At 37.8% G+C, this 27,710-nt stretch overlaps 1 protein-coding gene across 1 annotated transcript in view; it reads right to left on the bottom strand.

The window, feature by feature from the left end:
* Positions 1-6,536: 6,536 nt before the first annotated feature.
* XPNPEP2 (X-prolyl aminopeptidase 2) overlaps positions 6,537-27,710 on the bottom strand; it is a 47,798-nt gene continuing 26,624 nt past the window's right edge. The window contains exons 9-21 of the mRNA XM_063431875.1: positions 27,421-27,502; positions 25,874-26,072; positions 24,804-24,893; positions 24,452-24,561; positions 23,665-23,742; positions 23,002-23,073; positions 21,626-21,686; positions 20,136-20,205; positions 19,416-19,520; positions 11,737-11,796; positions 10,798-10,874; positions 10,009-10,107; positions 6,537-7,585 (exon numbers count right to left, since the gene is read on the bottom strand). Coding sequence (XP_063287945.1) covers positions 7,385-7,585; positions 10,009-10,107; positions 10,798-10,874; positions 11,737-11,796; positions 19,416-19,520; positions 20,136-20,205; positions 21,626-21,686; positions 23,002-23,073; positions 23,665-23,742; positions 24,452-24,561; positions 24,804-24,893; positions 25,874-26,072; positions 27,421-27,502 — 1,304 coding nt within the window. The 3' untranslated portion in view covers positions 6,537-7,384. The remainder of the gene's footprint in view (positions 7,586-10,008; positions 10,108-10,797; positions 10,875-11,736; positions 11,797-19,415; positions 19,521-20,135; positions 20,206-21,625; positions 21,687-23,001; positions 23,074-23,664; positions 23,743-24,451; positions 24,562-24,803; positions 24,894-25,873; positions 26,073-27,420; positions 27,503-27,710) is intronic.

Below are 27,710 nucleotides of genomic sequence, written 5' to 3' on the forward strand. Positions count from 1 at the left end.
GCCTCAGTTAACCCCGTAGTGCCTAATTGCATGGGTTCAGGGGATGGTGGCCTAGGAGCGGGTAGTGCTAGTAATGCAGTACTGGGTAGAGCAGGTAACACCCGTGTATCCAGCCGTCTTTGACTACGCCTCTCTCTAATACGGTTATCAATAAGGATCACATAGTCTATAACATCATCCAAAAGAACAGGCAATTCCCTGGATGCTATTTCATCCAGTATGTAAGCGGCCAAACCCTCCTGAAAGGCTGTTACGAGGGCGTCATTGTTCCAAACCACTTCAGCTGCTAGAGTGCGGAATTCGATAGTGTAATCCGCTACAAATCTATTACCCTGTCGTACCCTAAGCAGAGCTTTGCCAGCAGAAGCAACCCTACCGGGTTGATCAAATGTGCGTTTGAAAGCGGTCAAAAAGTCTGCAAAGGACATTGGGGAAGCATTCTCCCACATGGGATTAGCCCATGCTAAAGCTCTCCCTGACAAGTGGTTTATCAAAAAGGCTATTTTAGATCTGTCAGTGGGATAGGAACGTGGATTCATCACCAAATGGATGTCAATTTGGTTGAGGAAACCACGACACAATGCCGGGTCACCGCTGTAGCGCTGTGGCGACGTCATATGCACTACATGGGCAGGAACGGGTACCGGAGTGGGAATGGGCTCGGGCACAGCAGCAGCAGCCTACAGAACGGCAGGCTGCAAGTGTGCAGTGCGAGCCAGTATGGTTTGCAAAGCCTGAGCAAACTGATCCATACGGTGGTCCAAGCCATCCATTCTAGCCTCCTGATTAACTAGGAGCTGTGGTATGTCAGCAGGTTCCATTATGGCCCTGTTGTAATGTCACGATTCGGGGAACCCAACACGCTAACACACACACAGACACACACACAGAAAGTGTGCCGTACCGGTCCTTAGAGTGGCCGGGCTAAGCACACACAGAATAGTCAGGAGACAAGCCGAGTAAGGGGAACCAGAAAACAGAATAACGAGAAACAAGCCGAGGTCAAAGGGTAGGAGAAAGTCACAAAGTCAGTATAACAAGCTAGAGAGTACGTAACTAGAAAGCACACGTTCAGTATCAATACTATAAAGCAAAGACCACAACAGGGCAGGGAGGAACAGGAAAGGTAAGAATATAAACCAGAAGGTTAATTCTGATTGGCTAATTTCCAATCAGAATTAACAATCACACGTGGGAGATATCTAAACCTCCCACTGTGATTGAGGCACTGTGCCTTTAACGCCGGGTCAGGTGACTGACCCCGGCGTGTAACAAATTGGCCGGTCTCCCAGCGTGCAGCGTCATGCATGCTGCCGCCGGGGGACCCGGAAGAAGACGCGGGCGGCACCCGTGGCTGGGAGGATGCCGCCCGCCGAACACATGGCAGGAAGGGGACCGTGGACGGCTGGAGGGTGAGTGCCGCGAGCGGATTGCAGCCTCCCCTCGCAGCCGCCCGCGGGATCCTGACAGACCCTAAGCCCAACTTTCAATATAAACTGGAGAGAGACAGTTATCTATGCAGAGAAAGCTAGTAATAACATTTTAAAAGATAGACAAGACAAAGAAAATTAATCGTATACAAGGACACTTGTGATATTTGTCCCAGGAATATTTGTGATACATGTCTCAGGGACACTTGTGGTATGAGCAGAGAAGGATTAAGATCACATGGGGCCACGGAGCAGATTATCAGTATGCCCGCCTCATCACTCTTCATATAGCTATAGATCTCCTGCCAGATAAGGCGTTAGGAGAGCAGTCTTCTCTCCTACGTCCGCCCAGCTTAAAGGCTGCACCAAATATGGTATCTTCTGATGCACCAAGGTGCCCCCTTGAAGGTAAGTGCTATTTAGTGGCAAGATCTGCAGACTGACTGAATTTATTTGTTCAAAAGTTGTGCTGAGTTTAGGAGCTGGATCAGCACATCTACACTCTGCCGGTCCTTCTCCAACCGCCTTAACAGTTCTGCGTTTAATTAAAGGTATGAACGTGAGAGAACTCATAAAAATTCCTATAATTAGCAATTGTTTCATTAATAATACTTTAGAATCATTTTTTTATAGCTTCCTTTGTGCAAAGAACATTAACAAAGACAAACTTGCTAGCATTGATCCAAACATATCATATATAACAAAAACAACACGAAGGTAATTGAATTTTCTTCACAATGCTATTCAAGTTATCACCGAGGCACATAACCTCTGAGCTTGCGTAGCCTACGGAGACTGACTGAGCCCCTTTGCCTTAATTCCCCACAGGTAGTAGTGAACAATTTGACCATATTGTCCTATCATTTGCAATAACCCTGAAAAAGTTATTGTTTTTCATATATTTAATGAACTAAATATCCTTGATAATATTAACATTCATTATCCAGTCGAGGCTGTGTCCATTCTGAATAAGCTGATACCATAATCATTTGTATTCTGTTTAAACAACTTTATCAATCACTCATGTCTCTAAAACAATATTGCTTTTCACTATCACCTGTTGTGAAATGTTGCTAAGCAACTGGCTTTTTACATTTGTGCTCCAGCCTTCCTTGCTAGGACATTTCCGTCTTTTCACACAGTGGGACATTAACCTTTTGTTTATTTATTACTCTGAGTGCAACCTACTTTGATTTTCTAAATTATAAATTGAAAACATACCTGTATGACTTTTTAAGGGTCAGTCTTCGTGATGAAATATTGTCTCGACAAGACAAAAAAATCCTCCATAAATGTATTATAAATACCGGTAGTTCTATCTTAAAACAAGTACTGTAGAGGTTTTTTTTTTGGTAAAAACATGTAATGTACAGTGCATGAACTAAACATAACATTAAAAAAATAGTTTCTGTTTTAATTAACTTATAGAAATTAAAATTGTTATATTAAGCTAACTAGGACAATTTGGGCAACACAGCTTTGGATTTTAATATTACAGCTCCCGGCTCAAAAACATAAGAGATGGGCATTGGTTGAAGTGTATTTTAAACAGAGTGATTAGTGCCTGGAGGTAAGTGTATGTGTAATAAAGTAATTATTACGAGCAATAGCATTGAAGGACAGCAATATCTAAATTCATTTTTGTGGGGCACTCTGCATGGCAAAGTAACTATAATAAACAAAAAACATATAAATAAGCAGTGTATGCTGATGTTCTAGATCAGATGTAGGCTACCTTTGGTACTCCAGATGTTGTAGACTAAATCTCCCATGATACTTTGCCAGGATTATGGCTATAAGTGCATTATGGAAGATCCTATAGAATGTAAGCTCGATTGAGCAGGGTCCTCTTCAACCTATTGTTCCTGTAAGTTTATTTGTAATTGTCCTATTTATAGTTAAATCCCCTCTCATAATATTGTAAAGCGCTACGGAATCTGTTGGCGCTATATAAATGGCAATAATAATAATAATAATAATAATAATAATAATGTAGTTCACAACATTTGGAGTGTTGAGGGTTGCCTACTCCTGTTCTAGATATGGCATTAGAGCACCCATTGGGCTTGTGAGCATAAGGTTATTCATATATTTTTTGTTTAATTTCTTTGTCCAGTATATGGCATGAGATGAACCAGGTCTTGCCGCATAAGTAGCAGTTTATTACATTTTGTTTTTGGTATTAATCATTATTAATGTAGTCTACGTAAAATGTTGAAAGCACTATTAGTTAATTATTGTGGCACAGTAATAATTGTAAAATTTAGAATGTCATAACAGGTAAAATCAATTTATGTCAGTGTGCTAACAACAGACATGTCTCCCAAACTGCATCATAAAATTTTATATAAAAATGGTGTCTGTTACAAACGTTCTCTTTTTCCTACTGCGCCTTTTTCTATACCAGATTATCTGTTGTTTGACACGATTCCAAGGGGACATGGTCTATGAATATCACATTATCCTTGTGCCCTTATTAGTTGCAGTCGTTGGGCAGAGAATGAGAGACATTAATTCTTACAGCTCTCGATCCAATCCTGCTAACATTTCCATAATTTTTGTTTTTGGAATTAACAAATCTGTTCGAGTGACAAAATTAATACAAATTGAACTATTTGAGGCGTCTAAAGACCAGTTTAGAAACTTCTTCACTTGATCATCATTACAAGAGTTTCTGGTGTTTTAAACAGGAACTACTACATATACTTTGGGTTTGCCATACCGTTGTCCTTTGGTAACCTTGTGAAATACCATCAGATTTGAAGATATATTATATTGTTGTGAATAGTATTTGATCTGTAGGGAAGGGCAACTTGTCACTTTAAAGAGCAACAATCACTTCCTAGGATTCTTAATACTATGTTTACCTATACCTATTAAATTAGCTTAACATCTATGTATCGTGAAGTATGAAATTAAACTCACTGGTCTTAGAACTATTTTGGTTGTGTTTTGTGTTTTTTTTTGTTTTTTTTATAAATGTCCCCAAAACGTTTTAGCATACAAACTCTACGGAGATAAATGCTTAGAATCACTCAGCATGAACACCACCATAAAGCAGCTGTGCTCAATGTCTGGGGAAATAAAACAAGACGTATATCACTGGAGTCTATCTGTTGGCGCTATATAAATGGCAATAATAATAATAATAATAATAATAAATGTATAGTCCAAATGCTAAAAAGAACAATTAGATAGTTGGACATTTGGCAATTTCTCAACAACCATTGTGAATAAGATACATAAAAACTTTTTTTGAGGCCTATGGCCCTATGAACATTTTATTCTCATGCTCAGAATGCTAATTGATTTTTTTTTGGGGGGGGTTTTATTTTTGCTTGTTATTTTTTTCACATGTACTATTAAAAGAACTTTAATGGTGGCTAAACAAAATCAATCGGAAAAAGTCTGTAGTTTACAGAAAAAATACGGGTGCTATCTTAAAGTATTATTTTATTGTGAATATCTTGTATATGTATTTTGATGGAAATTAACCAGGCAATGATGACCGTGATAATGTCATGCTCAGCTTCATTTGGTAATAGCCCTGATGGCCATTAGTTGTAAGAAGGACTATTTAAAATACCAATAGAGGATCGGTAAATGTTATTATCTCTTGAGAAAGGCGCTAGTAGCGGTGCCGAAACATTGGGGTTTTTGTTTGGTGCATGTGTCCAGCCCTTTGAGGTAATATGCAAGTGAGCTTCTATGCCTTTGTGATTTTTTTTTTATAATTCTTTATTTTTGTTGTGCAGTGAATGGAAAACAACCAACAACCTTCTGCATGTCGGCATTTATTATAGCTACATCAGCTGCCAATAGGTATTTAATTTCCACCACTAGGTTTTGAAAATCTTGTTTAGTAATGGGAGCCAACCCGTCTGGGACAGCTAGTGTGGTTTGCTCAGTGTTCGGCAGCTTGGGCCACATGGGTGTTTTGGCCTGTGAAGGGCCCAATGGAGCCTCAATGGCCATGCTGCTCCCAGGTGGCACCATTTTAGACCGAGGCAGCCGCTGGAACAGAGCCTAAATGTCTCATGCCCCTGTCTCATGTCAGGTAGCGACTTCTGGGACTGCCATCCCATTGTGGAGGCAGGCTCTGTCTGGGGTGTGAGACACTCATCAGATACGCTGGGCAATGGGAAACCACTGAGTAGTGCAACCATGTCAAGGTCTCGGTTGGCGTGGTAGGCCCCAGACCTGCATTTCTTCCATGGTGCTTTGGGAGTGTGGAAAAACAGCATATGTCGTTACTGGGGGCTGGTCTGTGTGCATTCTGGCGGTTACCCGTGCAGGTGAGCGGGTTAGTTTCCAAAATCAGGCTTTTGGGGGCGATTTCCAGCGGAGCCGTTTTAGATGGCGTCTGCTCTGGTTCAGGCACAAGACACCTGTGCCTTTGGGATTTAAGTACATGTTATATAGCCTATATCACTGTTTTTTTTTTTTTTTTGTATTGTAATATTGTTAATTTTGGATTTATTTGAATGCATATTTTGTTTGTATAATAAAGAGATTTGACCTATTAACTAATGTGTGCATCTTTTTGTATATAATACTATTGAAAAACTTTGAAATGCAATAACATGTTTAGGCAGCCTGGGAACATTAGAAAAGTTATTGTGGGCTGTGTATGACAAGAGCAAATAGCATTTGTTCTCTCCTGCTGCTGGGAAATAGAGAAGTGATTTTCTCTATTTTCAGTGTTTGGAGAAATTTTATGGTCAAGACAAATTGACAGTGAAAAGATTATACCAAAGTACACTGAGATGGTTTGTGAATACCAGATGATATGTATAGTTTCTGTTTCATCTTTATCTAGGAGATAGTTTAAGGCTAAATCGAGAGGCTTCGGGGCCTAAATACATTTCAATCGTGCTCTTTTCCTTTGTTACTCAATAATTATTAGGCATATTTTATGTAAATATTTTGCAACCACTTTCAAATTAATTAAATGATTACCCCAAGCACCATGACCACTTCAGTGATTTGTTCCAAAGTAATAAGGAGTTCGCACTCTTCGTATTTAGTAATTCTAGTTGCAGAAGCAGACATGAGGCTGGCAACTTCCCATAAATAAGTTGGAAAAACAGTATGATCCAGGCAATAAAGATACAAACGAGCAAATTTATTGGAAAGTCAGAACATGAACAGCAACGTTTCGACCTTAAATGAGGTCTTTGTCAAGGTTGATGATGTCAGTGGACAGCAATTAAGCAGCAGGGAGAATTTACCACGGAGCTGGATTAAAGGTAAATTTTCCTCTATTTCATAATTTACATTTCTTTTAGGGCACAACCATGAAGGCTAGTATAACTTCAACCAAAAACAGTATTTTACTAAAACTCTGTTTTTGTTTGGAGTAACACTTATGCAAAGCATGTATTAGTATATTTTAATATCTATAGGAAACAAAATTGAATATCAAGTCACGTTTGACTAGTGACAGATACCTATGTCATTATTTATCCAGCCTGTAAATGACATCAATACATATCGTCCACTGGTTTAGGAATAATATAAATTCTACATTTGCTGCACGTTTCTATGATTTGCATTACAGTTCCCTAGAATTCACTATTTTGTGAGGAAGCATGTTTGTGATTAATTTGCACAGTGAGTGATGCACTAATATTGCGAAAATATGTTAGTACATTGTTTGGTTTAGGATTCACAATCAGGGAACTGTGTTAACTCTTCATACACAACCGAATGCAAGAGTTATTGATCAACCTTCATGCAGAGTGAATCCAAGATCTCTTTTCTTACCATACTGGCACTTAAAGCGTTAAGATTGTTAAGTATGTTATAAGTAAAACAAATACAAAACCCCAAACTATACACAATAATAGTAGGTACAGTTAAACAGGAGAGGGGTGGATGTTTTATTTATAGTACATCAGAATATTCATCATAGCTAATTTGGGTTACTGTAATTATTACTTGTTCAGTTATCATTAAATTGACTCATTCTGAAAGAACACGCATGATGCGAAGCTAACAATGAGCAAAGTCAAAGAGGCGGTAATGAATTGTCCATGTGACAGAGGCTCTGTTTTCTTCTCCAACCATGTGTATTCTTCATTAAGATTTTGGTTTTTTAATTCCTTTCCAAGGATGTCCCTGATTTTCTTGTAATGGTTATTCACGTGGTTTATCTGATTGGAAAGAGGCAGCAAACAAACAAAAACAAACAAGATTTAGTTATAATATAAAATTAAGTTATTAGGAGCCATCATTCACACGATATTTGGACTCCAAGATTTACACCTCTAGTAGCCACTCAACTCAGGGACTAACAAAATCAGTTATCACTCTGCCAACACAAAGTATCTTCCCCACTGCTGGTGATCTATTTAAAGGGACTCTCCAGGGAGCCCCTGTTAACTCACCTGGTTCCAGTGCCGGGAGCCTCGTGAAGCCGCGTCCCCTATTTCGTCAAAATGACGAAATAGGCGGGCGCGAGCAGGGAGCAATCAGACGCTTCCATTTGGAAGCGTCATTGCTCCCTTGTGCGCATGCGTGGCTTCGCCGCACATGCGCACATACTTCAGAGGGCGGCATTCATGCCGCCCTCTGAAGTCCTCAGCGCACTACCGCGCATGCACTACCGCGCATGGTCTTTGCCTGCCCCCCTCCTCTGCTGACAGGCTGGAAAGAGAAGGCGCGCACACAGTGCCTTCTCTCTCCTACACACGTCAGACGTATTTTCAAACGTCTGACGTGTACAGGGTCTTTTTAGGGCCCTGCATGATAGGAAGCGCCTCTAGTGGCCGTCGGAGTGACGTCCACTGGAGGTATTCCTATCAATCAATGTAAACACTGTATTTTCTCTGAAAATACAGTGTTTACATGAGAAAGGCTGCAGGGAGCTATAGCTCTCACCTGAACAAATACATTAAGCTGTAGTTGTTCAGGTGACTATAGTGTCCCTTTAACCCCTTAAGGACCAAACTTCTGGAATAAAAGGGAATCATGACATGTCACACATGTCATGTGTCCTTAAGGGGTTAAGCAGAAAACTAGGAATCAAATAAAAATGCAGAAAAACAGAAAACCCAATTTTATTAAAGAAAAGGCAGCCCCTTATCCTCCTGAGACCCAGCATCACTATGGCAATAAGACGGGCTTGCTCTGGAGACGTCTCGGTGCTCTACGTTAGAGGTCATCATCCACATGCACAGGTCTGAGATCACCGATCTGTGAATCTAACTTTGGGGCTGGCGGTTTGTTTCACACGTGATTGGTAAGTACATCGCTCACCTTAATTCATGTGCTTATAAATATGTTTTACTCACATTGTATGGCATCTTGACAAATACCAAGCAGGGTCAAAAGGTTGATTTATTTTTGCTTAAAGGACCACTCTAGGCACCCAGACCACTTCAGCTTAATGAAGTGATCTGGGTGCCAGGTCCAGCTAGCTTTTACCCTTTTTTTTTTATAAACATAGCAGTTTCAGAGAAACTGCTATGTTTATACTGAGGGTTAAGCCAGCCTCCAGAGCCTCTAGTGGCTGTCTCATTGACAGCCGCTAGAGGCGCTTGCGTGATTCTCACTGTGAAAATCACAGTGAGAGCATGCAAGCGTCCATAGGAAAGCACTATGCGACCGGCTGAATGCGAGTGCGGCTCCTGCCGCGCATGCGCATTCAGCCGATGACGTCGCGAGGAAGAAGAGGAGGAGGAGGAAAGCTCCCCGCCCGGCGCTGGAGAAAGAGGTAAGTTTAACCCCTTCCTCCCCCCAGAGCCCGGCGGGAATGGGTCCCTGAGGGTGGGGGCACCCTCAGGGCACTCTAGTGCCAGGAAAACGAGTATGTTTTCCTGGCACTAGAGTGGTCCTTTAATATACTCTAATATACTACACTATTACCATACACTATTATACTATAATATACTACACTATTACTATATACTATTATACTATAATATACTACACTGTTACTATATACTATTATACTATAATATACTACACTATTATACTATAATATGCTACACTATTACTATAATATACTACAATATTACTATACACTATTATACTATAATATACTATGCTATTACTATACACTATTACTCTAATATACTACACTATTACTATACACTATTACTATAATATACTACACTATTACTATACACTATTATACTATAATATACTATGCGATTACTATACACTATTATACTCTAATATACTACACTATTACTATATACTAATATACTATAATATACTACACTATTACTATACACTATTATACTATAATATACTACACTATTACTATACACTATTATACTATAATATACTACACAATTACTATATACTATTATACTATAATATACTACACTATTACTATATACTATTATACTATAATATACTGCACTATTACTATATACTATTATACTATACTGCACTATTACTATATACTAATTTACTGTAATATACTACAATATTACTAAATACTATTATACTATAATATACTACACAATTACTATGTAAACTTTTTGCAAAGGAAATCATACATACATACATACACACAAAACACATAAATGCATAAATATATTTAAATATATGTATTCTCATATCTTACCTGAATCTCAGTCATGAGTTTAATATCAATCAGATTTTTGTCGTAAGGGACTAAAGATACCTTTTCAAATGTGAGATACTTTTGGTTTTCAAATGTATGCTATTTAGAAAGAAAAAAATATATATATTTAAATACATTAAATAATACATTAATTGAATGTCCACTGAAATGGTTAAGGAACCAAAAAAATAAAGAAGGAAACAAAGATTTAATGGGGCATATCAGGAACACTATAGTCACCCGGATCAATTCATCCTAATGAAGTGATCTGAGAGCAGTGGCCCTGCCTTTTTAAATGTTCTGTGAAATCAGATACATGTAACTTAACTTATCTACAGTTAAATCTACCAGTCATACCGACAGTCACAAAAGGCTCATCCGTTGCACATACTGAATAAACCTTGGTCACATGCTACTGAAACCCATAGGAAAGCATTGAAGACTCCGCATTCCTGTGGGGCAGCTTATATGTACTTCAGAAAAAGGGATAAAATTTTTTAAAAAACTAATATGAAGGAGATACAAGCACATATATATTCTACAAATGTGATTCTTTGTTAAACTAATTTGCATATGCCCACCCAGAATCCCTTGCGGTAGTAACATCACTGCAGATTTGTGATTTCTATAGTAAAAGCAAGTCTTATGGCTTAACTGGTGTGCAGATTTTTGTTTAACATTGTGAGCATGTAGAGGTTTTTTATTATTCAATAATACTTACTTTAATAATGCCTATAATCAATATATTCATATGATATAGTTCAATATACCAAAAATATGGAGAAGTACCTCTGTTTTTGCTTCCACCACCACGACTATATCCTCTATACGAATACCAAAGTCTCCTTCCTGATAATAACCAGGTTCTACAAAGTAAAACACAGCATTAGTTTTACTGCAAATAAACTAATGCAACTTTTGTAACTAAAGCAGGAATGGACATGGGGTTGTCTGACCACAGTGGCTTAAAACACTAAAAGTTTAGCTAACCATACGCATTACTGTGACTTTGACTTATGTTATTGGGTTTATGTTGCTCCTATAAGTTGCCCTTATAACAGACTCCAAGTTAAAATTAATTTTAACCCTTGCACGGTCACATTTTTTATTTCACAAAACATTTATTTGAAACGTGTGATGGATAACGACCACGTAAACAGTGAATAAAAGTATAAAAAAAAAATTTGGTGCACAGAATGCTGTTCAGGGAAACCGAAGGATTAAAACGATGTTTTATACTATTCTATGGATTTGCAAGCAAAATAACTTGATCAAATTATTAGTATGCAAAAACATACTCATTTTTTTTTAAGACTGATGGCCCCTTCTGTGTTTTTTTTAATAATACAAATATTAGACAGTGGGTGAGTAAATTTCCTTTTTTTTTAAGTTTTAGTGGCAGATGATATGTAGGTAGGTAGGTAGGTTGATAGATAGACAGATAGACATATGGATAGGTAGGTAGGTAGGTTGATAGATAGGCAGACAGACAGATGCATAGGTAGGTAGGTAGGTTGATAGATAGGTAGACAGACAGATGCAAAGGTAGGTAGGTAGGTTGATAGATAGGCAGACAGACAGATGCATAGGTAGGTAGGTAGGTTGATAGATAGGTATATAGACAGATGCATAGGTAAGTAGGTAGGTTGACAGACAGACAGACAGATAGACGGACGGATGGACAGACAGACATATTTAGATAGATAGATAGATAGGTTTACTACCTACCAATTGAAGTGAACATTCCTTCACGTAAAGGAATATTGGTAGACTGAAGACCTGCAGGCCCTAAGAAGAAGAGGAAACAATGCAAAATGTTATATTTTGTGATGTTATAGACGAATATATATACATTTATGACGGAAAGATTTGTGGATTTAACAATAATAATATTATCAGAAGCAATTGAAGTCTTTTTGTTCATGTTTTTATTTTCGTATTAAATAAATAAAAGAAAAAAAGTATATATTTTTTACTTTGCCAATATATATAGCTGTACTGTTAGGTGACATTGCATATGTATAGGGGTCTTTGCTATAAACAATAAAAAAAGAATACACATTCTAAATACTGGTTTACGCCTATTAACAAGGATACTGTGACGTAAAAAGTGTGAAGAGTTTGGTGTAATTTTCCTTTTTACCCTACATCTTAATCCATCCACTGTATCATGTACTTTTTAGAAGATAAGATAAAAAAAAGTCTGTCTCTAGGTAAGTAAACCAGCCTGGTGAATATTTTTAAGTAGCCTTGAGCAAAGGAAAACATTTCTGGTTTGTCAGAATCGATCCGTCTGAAAAATGTTTTCATTCAGATTTTCTTTGTGTTTCGTCCATGTGGCTTTTGATTCAGAAAAAAATCGGCCATGCAACCATTTTAGGAAAAATGCTTTGGACAAACCATTCACAGATCAAGTGAGAAGATCTGACCAAAAGGAAAAGCAGTAAAAAAAAATATCTGTATTTATATATTATATATTTGTTAATCATCTTTTTTGCCATCAATCATCGTTTTTTGGACTCCATGGGTGGAACTCTAAAACCCAAAACTAACAAAACGTTAATCTATTGCCTGTTTCCTTTGTTCCTTGATTTGTCCGTTTTGGAATATGGTTGAAACTGTGAGTATATCAATCCACAAGCTGCAACCTGGTCACCCATATGACTACTCTAACGTGTTAAACGTGATTGAACGACATTTCTGTATAATAACGTACTATTGTTTAAATGTTGATCATACATTCTTCGCTGGGACCTGCGTGTCCGTTATACTATGTTTGACTGTTGCATATAAAATGATGTGCCACTGTGCATCGATCAGGGCAAGCCCTGAAATTTTTTGTATGAATAAAGCCATTTTGATACTATCTTAAGACGAGAAACAAGAATATAGGGTTAAGGTGGTTATATAAAGCTATATGGAGTTATAAAGACATGCAAATAGAGCAATTTTGAAACTGTGATCACCCAGATTTCGATGAATTGCTATTTGTTTGAAACCATATGCACAAGTCTAATATTTAGCAAGTTGAATATCTAGTCTCTCTAGTGAAGCTGTGGTTTGTAAAGTTCATGATTGTTTTTTACGGAAAAGGAACTCACTTTATTCCCCAAGCAGGTGAAGACTCCTTTCATTAATTGGACCATTTTGCTACATACTATTTTCATTCCTTGCTGAATTTTTGAAACTCACATTTTGCTCTCCAGGATTGAGTAAGAAAACTGTTTCTTTTGTCTGTTCACTAAACATTGTGCAAACAAACTGTGGTGCGTCATATCCCTAAATCAAAATTGTTATTATTCATTCAACATATTCCTTGATTCTCTGTAATTTTTCATATAAAAAGAACAAGTAAATAAAAAAATGAGTGTGGACCGAAATATGAGATGAAGCATGTCCTGTTGTAGCTTACAATCTAGGAGGAAGCCAGGTATAGGAACTTCTTCTTAATATGCAATGTTTAGTACATGCTTGTTACTCTAAAGGACTGGAGACTAGTGGAAAGTCTGACAGATTGAGGTAGGAAATATGGAAATGGTGTGGTCTTTGTTAAATGCTGTTGGTGATAATTAGCAATGTGGATATGAAAAGAGGACAAGAGCAGTGTGATAAAGAAGGGTACTAATTAATTAAAGAGGAAATATAGCGAGGGTCAGGGCCGCCACCAGAAATTTTAGGGCCCCTAACTCAGCTCAGGGTCTAGGCTCCATGGGGCCCGCCTCCAATCCCGCCCACAGGGTCCACCTCCAAATCCCGCCCACAGGAATACACACAGACACAAACACACACACTGATACAAAAGGACACAGATACACACACACAGATACTAGATAGATGGTGGCACTTGTGCAGAGGTCAGGAAAAAGACCGGTGGACCAGTGTCACGATGCCCTGTAATAACTCTCCCAGAAGGGAATAACCCTTAATTGAAAGTAAATAGGATGAAAGGAGGGGACTAGAGAAAGTCCCTGAGGCGGAGAGTTATAGTGAAAATGGGGAGTCCCTACCTTTAATAATCCTAAGGGGAAAAAACAAACAATAGGGAAAGAATAGGACAGGTAAAACAAAGGTAAGGGGTAATACTAGCAAACAAGGGACAAATAGTGTCACAGGTCCTCCTTAAAATTGGGAGGTTACCTGATGATGTCCTCGGCTAGATAGGTTCCCCTTAACCCTAGTGGAGGGATCTGAGCTGGTAGGTAGAGCTTGCTACGAACGGAGGAGCAGTGAAGGGAAAAATCCTCTACCAGGGGACACACACAAGGTCCCAATGTAAACCTTAACAGGACTACTGAATGGAGAGGACTGACCCTAAATACCTCGGCACTATATGAGGACCACTAGTGCCTACTGTGACCAGAGTCCCTATAGCTCCCCCAGACCAAAGCCCTTGTAGTGCAGAGCAGCGAGAGACCTCTAAAGAGGGACACACAAGATCCCAAGTAACCTAAGCAGGAACGCTGAGGGAAGAGGTCTAAACCTAAGTACCTCGGCACTATATAGGAGCAACTAGTGCCTACTATAACCAGAGACCTCTAAAGGGGGACACACAAAATCCCAAATAGCCTAAGCAGGAACGCTGAGGGAAGAGGTCTGAACCTAAGTACCTCGGCACTATCTAGGAGCAACTAGTGCCTACTATAACCAGGAACCCTGCCTGTCCTAATAGCTAAAAATAAATTAAATTAAATTAATAAATCAAATCCATTAGTGCTACCAAAAGGAGTGTAAATAAATTATAAAGTGAGTCTAGCTAGGTTATAGTAGGCACTAGTTGCTCCTAGATAGTGCCGAGGTACTTAGGTTCAGACCTCTTCCCTCAGCGTTCCTGCTTAGGCTATTTGGGATTTTGTGTGTCCCCCTTTAGAGGTCTCTGGTTATAGTAGGCACTAGTTGCTCCTATATAGTGCAGAGGCACTTAGGTTTAGACCTCTTCCCTCAGCGTTCCTGCTTAGGTTACTTGGGATCTTGTGTGTCCCTCTTTAGAGGTCTCTCGCTGCTCTGCACTACAAGGGCTTTGGTCTGGGGGAGCTATAGGGACTCTGGTCACAGTAGGCACTAGTGGTCCTCATATAGTGCCGAGGTATTTAGGGTCAGTCCTCTCCATTCAGTAGTCCTGTTAAGGTTTACATTGGGACCTTGTGTGTGTCCCCTGGTAGAGGATTTTTCCCTTCACTGCTCCTCCGTTCGTAGCAAGCTCTACCTACCAGCTCAGATCCCTCCACTAGGGTTAAGGGGAACCTATCTAGCCGAGGACATCATCAGGTAACCTCCCAATTTTAAGGAGGACCTGTGACACTATTTGTCCCTTGTTTGCTAGTATTACCCCTTACCTTTGTTTTACCCTTCCCTATTGTTTGTTTTTTCCCCTTAGGATTATTAAAGGTAGGGACTCCCCATTTTCACTATAACTCTCCGCCTCAGGGACTTTCTCTAGTCCCCTCCTTTCATCCTACACACACAGATACATACTAACAGACACACATACTGAAACAGACATACACGCATATGGGCATACATACTGACACACACATACTGAGGCATACACACATATACAGACACAAAGGCATACATAGTGACAGACAGACACATACTAACATCCATACAGACACACATGCATGAGGACATACAGACACAGACATCCATACACACTGACATACATACAGACACCGACATACATCCACACATACATCCATACACACATTCATAATGACCTACAGACATACATACATATATAAACAGACATACTGACAGACATACATACACTGACATCCATACACACATACATTCATAATGGCATACAGACATACATTCATAATGGCATACAGACATACATACATACATTCAGACTGACATACATGCATATATACAGACATACTGACAGACATACATACATACTGCCATACATGCATACAGACATCCATACACACATACACACAGACATACGTTCATAATGACATGCAGACATACATTGATACTGACATACATACATATATACATACATTCATATATACATACATACAGACATACTGACAGACATACAGACATATATACATACATACATAATGACATACATTGATACTTGCATACATACATACATGCATACATACAGACATACATAATAACATACATACAGACATACATATATACATACAGACATACATGCATACAGACATCCATACACACATACACACAGACATACGTTCATAATGACATGCAGACATACATTGATACTGAGATACATACATACAGACATACTGACAGACATACAGACATATATACATACATACAGACATACATTGATACTGGCATACATACATACATACTGACAGACATACATGCATTCATACAGACACACACACACAGCTCATTTTCCAGCCACCCTCCTGTTTCTTACCTTTTCTTTGCAGGAGGGTGGTTGGGGCTGATGGAAGTAGTCGGCTGGCTCTCCCTCACTGCCTGGCTTGCGGTCCTCCCACGCGGAGTGAGCTGGGAGGAAGTGACCAATTACTTCCAGCAGCACTTGCTGCGGCTACATTTTTTTTTTTAAAGGGGCGTGGTCGTGCTATACCACGGCCACAGCACTGACCGGGCCCCTGAAAATATAGGGCCCCATGAGCATGCGGGCCCTGGTGGAACTGCACCGGCGGCAGTTCCGCCGCTACACGTGGGGCCCGGACAAGGGTATTGGTGATGAGGTCTGTGTAGCTTAGTATCAGTAATTTGATTTGGATCCTGAAGAGTATGGAAATTCAATAACCAGTTGACAAAGGATTACAGTGTGAGAGGAGGAGCAGATGAACATACGCCTAGAAGAGCTATTCATTCATACTGTAGAAGGCAATGTGAATTTTGGGGAGATTGGTAAGGTTGCAGTAATCAAAGCACCACTCCACTCCTAAAACAGCCATGTTTCCTCTTACCTTATGATGTTAGACCATTTTCAATGGTTTAACACAGGATTTGCATTTATATCTTGTGTTCTCGGTCACTATGGTAAAGGGAAGCATTGACCGCTCATGTGGTTATTGGCTGGGTGCATCGTCTCTCTGTCCATGACCAGTTGCCCAGTGCGAGTATCAGTACACACTGTTAACAGTTCAATTACAACAACAAAAAACCTCTAGTTGGCTAACTTGTCCCTCTTTATTTATACTTTATAATTTATTTCACTGAAAAGCCATATTCAGTAAACACACCCTAAAGTATTAAAATGTATTGATGTTGCGAACATAAAATTTTCCGTTCAAGAATGGCGAACGCGAAATTCCGCAAATGTTCGCGAACGGGCGAACCCGGCGAACCGCCATAGACTTCAATAGGCAGGCGAATTTTAAAACCCACAGGGACTCTTTCTGGCCACAATAGTGATGGAAACGTTGTTTCAAGGGGACTAACACCTGGACTGTGGCATGCCGGAGGGGGATCCATGGCAAAACTCCCATGGAAAATTACATAGTTGATGCAGAGTCTGGTTTTAATCCATAAAGGGCAAAAATCACCTAACATTCCTAAATTTTTGGAATAAGGTGCTTTAAAACATCAGGTATGATGTTGTATCGATCAGGTAGTCACAGTGACAGACCAAACTCCCCGTTTAACGCACCGCAAACAACCGCAAACAGTCCATTTGCACAACCGCAAACTCCCTATTTGCACAAGGTTGGATACCAAGCTAGCCATGTCCCGTTCCTTGTCCTCACTGATGTCATTGAAGGTCTCTTCCTCCACCCATCCACGTACAACACCAAGGGTCCCCGAAAGGTGACAACAAGCCCCCTGTATTTTTTTTTTTTAATGTACGCTACTGTTACACCAGATATGCGTTGCACTGGTGTGACACTGTGCCCTGGCAGGCCCTGAAACACACACGTGTAAAGGAAACTGACTGCTATTATTTCACAGTCAAAAAAGATTTTTTATTTTAAATGCAAGCTATTGTGACACCAGATATGAGTGGTGGCACTGGGACCACCTTAAAAATATTGGATATCGCTAAAAATCATGATCACTATATACTTTCTCTACAAACCTCTAAAACGAACCAAACTACTCATCCATCCGCTATACCACTTTATCCCACCTAGAACTAGTGCCCAGTTAAAATACTTGACTCTTACTTACCCACACTCAGTCATGCCACACACATTTCACCACTACTCTCACTGAATCCCTCTGACTATGGCTAAATTCATCTTCTACATCAGAACACTACTCCTAAGATTGGGTTGTATCCATGTCTCGGGTCTTTCATTTAGAATAGGGGCAGCTTCGGTCTCCTTCAACACTGACACTCCAGTGCATATTATTAAAAGATTGGGCAGATGGAAATCCTCAGTCTACAACCGATATATTCCTCATCCCGAGAAAGAAATGAGGAAAGCTTTTAAAAGTTTGGCTTTGTAAATTTGATGCAATAAGTGTGTTTTTCTTTAATACCTTTTCACCCTCTTTGCATGAACCCGATTTACATATATTACTAATATGTTTCTGAACATATATATTATATTATTCACTCACTCACTCACTCACTCACTCTCTGGGCCGGCCTAAGACATCATGCTGCCTAGGTCCAACGATAAATGACTATGGGGGATAATGTATAATAAACACAGGTTACTGGCTATGGGGGGTTAATGTATAATAAGCACAGGTTACTGGCTATGGGAGGATAATGTATAATAAACACAGGTTACTGGCTATGGGAGGGATAATGTATAATAAACACAGGTTACTGGCTATGGGGGGATAATGTATAATAAACACAGGTTACTGGCTATAGGGGGTAATGTATAATAAACACAGGTTACTGGCTATGGGGGATAATGTATAATAAACACAGGTTACTGGCTATGGGGGGATAATGTATAATAAACACAGGTTACTGGCTATGGGGGGATAATGTATAATAAACACAGGTTACTGGCTATGGGGGGATAATGTATAATAAACACAGGTTACTGGCTATGGGGGGATAATGTATAATAAACACAGGTTACTGGCTATGAGGGGATAATGTATAATAAACACAGGTTACTGGCTATGGGGGATAATGTATAATAAACACAGGTTACTGGCTATGGAGGATAATGTATAATAAACACAAAAAAAAAATTATACAAAAAAAAAAGAATGCAGCTTCAGAATTAATCTAAATTGTATGCTGTCTAGGAGGTGGGAGGGTCTGGGAGGCAGGGTCTGCTGCTGATTGGCTGGAATGTGTCTGCTGACTGTGAGGTACAGGGTCAAAGTTTACTCAATGATGACGAATAGGGGGCGGACCGAACATCGCATATGTTCGCCGTCCGTGGCGAACGCGAACATGCGATGTTCGCCAGGAACTATTCGCCAGCGAACCGTTCGGGACATCACTATTAAAATGCAATAAACAGCTAATTCTTACTTACATTCATGGACAGAGAAGAAGTTTCCTATTCCATGCCCGGTACCATGACCATAATTAAGCCCGATTTCCCACAAAGCTCGCCTGGCAAAAGACTCTATTACTCGTCCTGATAGAAAAAAGAAGAGAAAATGGAAAATGTCACATGGTCACAGAACATATTCATTATGTCATTTATTTATGATCCATTCCTCCCCCTCCTTCACGGTTAAAATGAGGTAATAAAGTTTTACCAAACTTGTTTACTGATTGAGAGGAGGTAAGATGGGTCAGTTATTTCAATCCCATGTGCAAATAATTGTTAAGAAAAAAAAGTATTTTTTTCCAAAAATATGGTTTCATGTGCAATGTCTAGTACATGTTCTTTGTTGCCCCGCTTTCAAAACAAAAATTGCATCAAACTAAAATTCTAGTCCTTTAAAATTGTGACATTTTGCTTCTTTTAGAGTGTATAAACTATATTGTGAGCAGTTATATTATAGCAGTATTATATTTTGTGGCCTCAGGTTTGTTAATGTCAATTGATTGCAACTTATTGATTCACGAATAAAGAACATTATCTGTTCCTAAGACATCACTGGTAGAAGATTTACTTTTACGTATGTTTTTTACAGTGGTTCTCAAAAAAAGAACATACCAGGGGAAAATTTGTTTGTAAGATTTTTAGTAAACAGTCAGAACATTCTTCTCTACGAATATATAGTGAAACAAATACATTACTTACCAGATGTATCTGAAGGAAAAACAAGCATGCTTAACTCAAGATTTCCTATCAGGACTCTGGTATATGCTTCCTATTGAGATACATGATGAAATATTAGGAAACGTTAGTCTGGACTTACTTTTTAATTACATATCGTTCACATTTGACACTTAAGGCAATACAACTTAATTCAGCCCATTTCAATCAGGTATAATATCTTACTGTAAATTCAAGGAGGAGTATGCAAAAAGCAGCACACTAATGGAGCTGTCCTATTAGCATGTACTCAATGTAATAAAATAAACTATTAAAGGGATATGCTAAGCACCAACCCAACTTTAGCTTGATAAAACAGTTTTGGTGTATAGCTAATGCAGACTCACTGCTCAATTCACTGTCATTTTAGAATGAAGCCACTTTGTTTATGCAGTCCTAGCCACACCTCCCCTGCCTGTGATTTGCACAGCCTCTCTACATGCTTCCTGTAAAGAGATATCACATTTTTAAACATTGTTTATTGCACAGTGTGTTTAATTAAGGATTTCTTATCTTTTGCACTTTTATTTGCATTCTATAGCATATAAATGCCACCTGTGATTAAAGTTTTATTAACAGAGCAGGAGATAAAAACTTCTAATATACACACATTGTGCTGTACAAATTAAACCTTTATTTCATGGAGGCTGTGTTAGTTGTAACTAGTAGAGGTGTGGCAAGGACTGCATAAACAATGTGATTTAATACCTAAACATTAGAGAATTGAGCAGTGAGACTGCTGGGGCTTAAATGTTACATACAAACTCCTTTGTTAAGTTTAAGTTGTTGTCACTTATGCTGAGAGGGGAAGTCCTTATTTACTAAATGAAGAAGTGGGGGGGGGGGAGGGGCGGTGGGGAATGACAAAGGAATTGCAAATGTAGCAAAATATAGCTTGGCTATTGTAGCCTAAATTCTGGGCCTAAATTCCCTTAATTCTAAACTTTCTATATTTTCTTTATAATAGCTCATTTGTTTTTATATTTTCATATTTATTTTATAATAGGATAACTGCATTGTTTTTGTTTAACCTTTGGTTCTTTTAAAGAAGTGCAAAAAAACTAGCCTGATTATATTGGTATACACAGTATTAATGATATAGATTAAAAAGATTTAAAAAAAAAAAAAACATCCAGTCAATGTATATTAAGAGGGTATTAGACATTAGTTCCTTTAACCATGCCCATCCCTGTCTCTTACCATGTACCGTAAGATCCACCTAAATTTATTTGATCTATTTGTAGAACTAACTATATTTTTATTACATTCTCTTTTTTACATATAATAATTATATTATTGAACTGCACATTTTGAAAAGTCATAACCATATGTTGAAATAGCCTATGTGTGTTACATTTATTTTTGGACTACAATGTTCCTAAATTCTGAGACTCCATGGTGAAGGTTAGCAAAATGAATGCATTGGTAGAAGATATCTAATAAATCACACAGTATTTCATAAGAAATAATAAAACCTTTTCAAAATCACTTGGTTTTCCCCAATGGACAGTTCTTGTTATATCAGTTGTCCCATCACTGAAAAATATTTGGAAACGAGTTAGTCAATGTTATTACATTTAATGTGAAAATTGTTAATGCAAAACTGAATTTCAAATGCAGTGAGGTTCCTTCTAATGCTTGAATTATCAGAATATTCTGAATATCAATGTATTACCTCCTCCTGATCTGATTGCAATCATTCTTCCTTGTTATATTTTACTGGAATAAACTCTCTTTTCATAAACAGTCGACTAACTTTGTGACTTTTCGCAACAGTCTTCATTTTACCTCTAATGCTTTAACCCTTTCTTGGCTCCATCTGACCTTTTGGTCTCCACACTGGCCTAGCCCAACTTGTTTGTACACATACGAATTACAAAAAAAGAAAAGAAAAAAAAATTACAAGAATTAATATGCCTGCGTACAAAACCACATTAAATATTTAAGAAAACGAAAAAATGTGGTTAACTCACAGGACTTTACCAGTGTGTATTTATTTGTGCAACAAAAAAGTTTTACATCCACCCAAATGATGTTTCGACCTCTTTGTACACTGATCTTGAAAAAGAACCGAAGAGGGAAAATGTCAATTGATTGGACCACATTTTGTTTTATATATATATATATATATTTATTTATTTTTGCACCATTTAAACATGATTTGGAATTTTGGAATCCAGTGAGTGCTCTCATTTTTGTATTGGAATATAATTTCAGCGCTGGTTAACAAATTTAAATCTCTTTAGTTTAGAAAAATGTCACCTCAGAGGGCATATTATAACATTATAAAAATATATCTGGGGCCAATACAAACCACTGTCTTGAAATCTATTCACAAACGGGACTATACATAGGACACAAGGTCACGCATGTAGACTGAAAGAAAGGAGATTTAGTCTAAGGCAAAGGAAATTTTTTACAGTAAGAATAATAAGGACGTGGAATTCTCTGACTGAAGAAGTGGTTTTATCAGAGTCTGTACAGATGTTTAAACACCAACTAGATGCATATTTGCAAAAACATAATATTCAAAGTTATCATTATTCAATTGTAGGGTAATAGCTTCTTGATCAAGGGATAAATCTGACTGCCATTCTGGGTTCAAGAAGGCATTTTTTTCCTAGTTTGCTGGCCTTCTTTTGGATCAACAGCAAAAAACAGATTTGAGGAAGGCTATGTAACCCAATGCTAATGATACAAACAGTAAATATTTTGGTAAATGCACAAAATTAAATCTTTGTTAGTTTAGGTTTTGAATGAATCTATAAATTAGTCAAAGATTATTTGAGGAGACATAATAATGAATACAGATAGTGTTATGAAAGAAAATAAATAATTACCAAATACTCACAAATACTGACCACCAGAATCAACCAGGTAGATTTCATTTACAGTGAGTCCACGGTAGGATTCATTAGATGCTCTATAAAAAAAAAAAAAAAAATGATTGATGCACTATTGACACTATTGACACTATTGACACTATTGACACTATTTCAACAGTTCTCATCATACATACATAAGCTGTCATCACATGTTATACCTGTTATTGTACTGGTACCTAATGGTTTGCATTCCTCCATAATATTCAGCGGAAATTAGGTAGCTAGGCAACTACCCATAATAAAAATGTATACTGTAGCAGCCATACTCCATTCATTGCAGCCAATCAGATCGAAGTTCCAATGTATTTTTGTTTGCCTTCCTTGGCCTTGATTTAATAAGTTTTTCAAATGATTCAATGCTGTTACAATACATTTCTAAATGATGTATCTAAATATGTAAAATGCTGGATCTTTGTTGCAATTAAATATGTAAATGTTGTCACATACTATTGACATATGGATGTCATCTTATATCCATGTAAGTACAATGTTTAGGCATTACAATGCATTCTGGATAATGGAAACATCCCTTACACCCAGTCATCCACATGAACATACACTACTTAGACCTTTAGATTTGGCAGACATTACATTAAGCCCCCCTTCACCCTCATTCTCTCACGTCTTACCTATAGTGGGGTAAAGCTGCATTCAAGCCGCTGGCAGATATAGTTCCAAAACTTGGACCTTTGAAGTGGGCCTGCTTCCTGGAATTAGTAAAAATATGTATTTGATATTGGTTCAGAATACAATTTAATCCATGTAATACATAAACCTTGGGGAAAACAGAACAGTTTTTTCTTCAGGGTTTAGGGGGCTACAGCACTTCACTCCCCCCCCCCCCCAAAATGTAGAAAAACATCTTGTCACATGGTGAAGGATGTTAAGGTTTGTCATCTAAAACACTTTATATTAGAATAGATTTGTCAAAAATGTAAATACAATAACATTTATTTCAGGAATGTGATACAATGTTAAGCAGAATTCCAGGAATCGAAATCTAAATAATAGTATGCATTTGATGCCAGTAAGCATGTGGAATAAAGGAAACATCAAGTTATAGACTTGCCAATGCAGTTCCATGAGAAGTCTTTGCAAGGCAGGTCATTTGGCCAATTTCTTCCTCTTGAGTTTAGTTGCACTGAGCTAAACAATCAGGAAGTAACAGGCTGGTTGTCTGATTGACCACCATGGGGTATAAGGTTAATCCATAAAGCTACCCATTTCTGTCAAAATCTGCACTGTTCGTGAAATGAAAAAGAGGACTCACCTTCAGACAAAACACTTCAGCAAGCTATAATTATTTAGGTGTTTGGAGTGTTCCTCCAAGGCAGAATTCAATTCATGCTATAGTTTTGATTCAGAATGATGATAAGTTTAAGTAGGCAAATTAAGTTATGAAAAAAGTGCACTCACGCTCGAAGTGAATCTACATAGTCTCCTGCATTGTTTTCATTTACTGTCCCTGAAGGTACTGTCTTCTCTAGCCAGATCATGAACTGAATTACTGCAACCGCGTCTCGGATCTACAAAATAAATTAGTGTTACCTGTTGCATAGTGTTATGTATGTGCATACATACAATTCAGGGATTGTGTATTTGTTCACAATATCCCTCCTTTATTCTCATTTGTGAAGGTTAGTTTTATTCATGTCGACGGCTACGAAAGAGTGAGGTGCTGATTTATTTTATACCAAGCTGACATTCACTATAATCATCAACAGACTGATTGCAGGTGAAAAGAACATTATAAAATATTTCCACGCACATGGCAGTTTTTCAGTAATTCTTGCTCTTTCTTGTTTTTTACAGCCTTCGTTATCATAGCAGGTGAGTATTCTTCAGCCAGGAGCTTTTCCTAGAAACAAGCACAGATACAATGAATTAAACCAGTGCTACTGGTAGATATTTTATACATTGTCTGTCAATGTGAAAATAATTTTTCTTTCTACTCTGCATTACTAAATCTCCAACAGTTGTGCTTTATTCGACTGTCTTCTCGTATATTCCTAATGTTCAATCCCCGCACCTGGTCTTGCTGCCTCCATCTCAAAAATATTGCACACATAGACATTTCTTACTAAAATAAACACTTTTAATGTATTCATTCACTGAAGGAGAATATTGGCTATTTACACCTCTTCCTTATCTGTCATCCTGGCAACCATTTGACTCAGTTCCAAGCTACACAAAATGTTTCCTTTCTTGACTCATCTTCATTGCTCATCAACCATCCACGGATCTGCAAAACCCTTCACTTTGTATCATCCATACAAAAAAAAAAAACAAATAAAGAATAAAAATGAAATTCCTTATCCTAATTTACAAAAAACATTTTCCATTTTACATCACAACCATCTTACTAAGTATAACCCAATTTTCCAAAGCTGCCCTTAACATATAGGATTAACATGCAATGCCTGACTCTATCGCTCATTATCTTCAAACTCTTTTTCAAAAATCTATATCTATAAACAGGCTTCTTCTTGATCATTCCACTAATCACAGCAACCATAATCGTATAAAAGTCATACTATATTAAACTAAATAATCCTAAACCCAGTCTACCATATATTTTATGCACCCTTTCTTTTATAAGAAATCACTGTGTACACCTTTAACTGCTGGCAGACAGGACATTGATCTCAACCAGGCAACATAACAAGAATTATATAGGTTGGACTCATGAACACTTATGGTATGCGGATAAATCTACATGGATCAAGCAAAATGAAAATTCTTGGTTATGAAATAAAGACACCGATTTGTAATCGCTTTCATTTAGATACAAGTTTCAGGACATTTATGGTATAAAGTATAAATTATTAAAAATAGTACCTTTGGTATTATTTCGTACAGTCCATAATTGGTGTATTTGGTTCCAATCCATACTATCACATTTCCTTTCACATAGTCAGTTACACTCTCCCGAACTTGATTGTAGTCAAGCACTTTGACGCATGTTGACTGTGGGCAATTGGTGTTCAGGTAAGTTGAAAGTTCAGGAGTGATGCGTGACATGTTATTTACAAACAAACTATTGGGGGAAAATAAAAGAGGAAAACATTAGAACAGAAATAGTGTGTGTCTGCTCGTCAGTATTCTAAATGGAATAAACAACTTGGAAATAGACAGGGTCATCATTCATGGAACACTTTACTCTTTCTTTATATTCTTTCACAGTCATATAGTTACACAAACATACATAGCATTAACGGTTCATGTTCACAGACCTACAGGACAATATGTTGAGAACTTTATTGCCTTTAATGTTTTAAAGGTAATGAAACGTGTGAATTCTTATTTTCTGGCTCTGACTATGCATCCTCTATCGCTTCTGTCTTGGTCAATTCCAAGGGAGAAAATAGGTCTTTGCTATGGATAACCTGTTGTGTTTACTCCCCACAAATAAAATTGTGTTTTTTTTTTTTTTTTTTCTAATTAATAAACCTAATCAAACTCACTGAAAACCTTTTAACTTATTTTGCTGAATATTTTGCAATGGCAAAGGTAATATATAACACGTAGCTTACAATGAAAAATTAAAAGAATTAGACTTTGAACTCTAGCATTTTTTAGCATTATTCTGTACAATGCTTGGACTTTGTAGCCTAGTAATTTAGATGAATTCAGGCATATGCTTGCGACCTTGCAGATGTACATATGTCTTTACACATCACTGAAAGTCCCATCCCAAATACTTTAATCACCTTCTTACCTGTTAAGTTACTAACCTTGACTAACATTAACATAGAAACATAGAAACATAGAATGTGACGGCAGATAAGAACCATTCGGCCCATCTAGTCTGCCCAATTTTCTAAATACTTTATTTAGTCCCTGGCCTTATCTTATAGTTAGGATAGCCTTATGCCTATCCCACGGATGCTTAAACTCCTTTACTGTGTTAACCTCTACCACTTCTGCTGGAAGGCTATTCCATGCATCCACTACCTTCTCAGTAAAGTAATACTTCCTGATATTATTTTTAAACCTTTGTCCCTCTAATTTAAGAAATACATGTAGATGGTTACTTATTGTAATCCATTAGTAAATAGTCATCCTTGGTACATAAAAGGTACACTTCAGATATTTTGGACTGGCTGGCCTTAGTCCTATATATACATACAAAATAAATCTGACCATAAATAGAGTTTGGATTGGTCCAGACATTGTATCTTAGATCCAGGCTTAATACGTAGCATGGTACTTTATGAGTAACTATGATTGGTGACGCAGCTTTCCAATGGGTAACTATTTTCTAACACTTTACTATTTAGATGCACTTGTGCAAGAAGTCTACATTTGCAGTGACAATTTGTTGGATTGTTGTTAAATAAAGCATTCACTACACACAGCAGTTTAAGTAGAGTGGGCTTGCAAACCTGATGGAATCTTCAGCCAGCAATGCATATGAGTAAAAATATGGGTTAAAAGGAATGTCTTGCGCACGGAGATTAAAAAGCCCTAAGAAACAGAAACAGTAAGTCATTTTAGTGCGTTGATTAGTTAGCGATACATGATTAGTAAATTATGCTGTATTTTCACTTTAGTAAATATATTATAATGCCACATAATTATATAAATATATATCATTTTTTATTTTCTTGCTCTGTGAATAAAATCAGGATTTAGTGGTTGCCCCCATGCTTTGTCCCCTTCAATCATCTCTTTT

Source organism: Pelobates fuscus, chromosome 9, assembly GCF_036172605.1.
Source record: "Pelobates fuscus isolate aPelFus1 chromosome 9, aPelFus1.pri, whole genome shotgun sequence".
NCBI classification, from domain to species: Eukaryota; Metazoa; Chordata; class Amphibia; order Anura; family Pelobatidae; genus Pelobates; species Pelobates fuscus.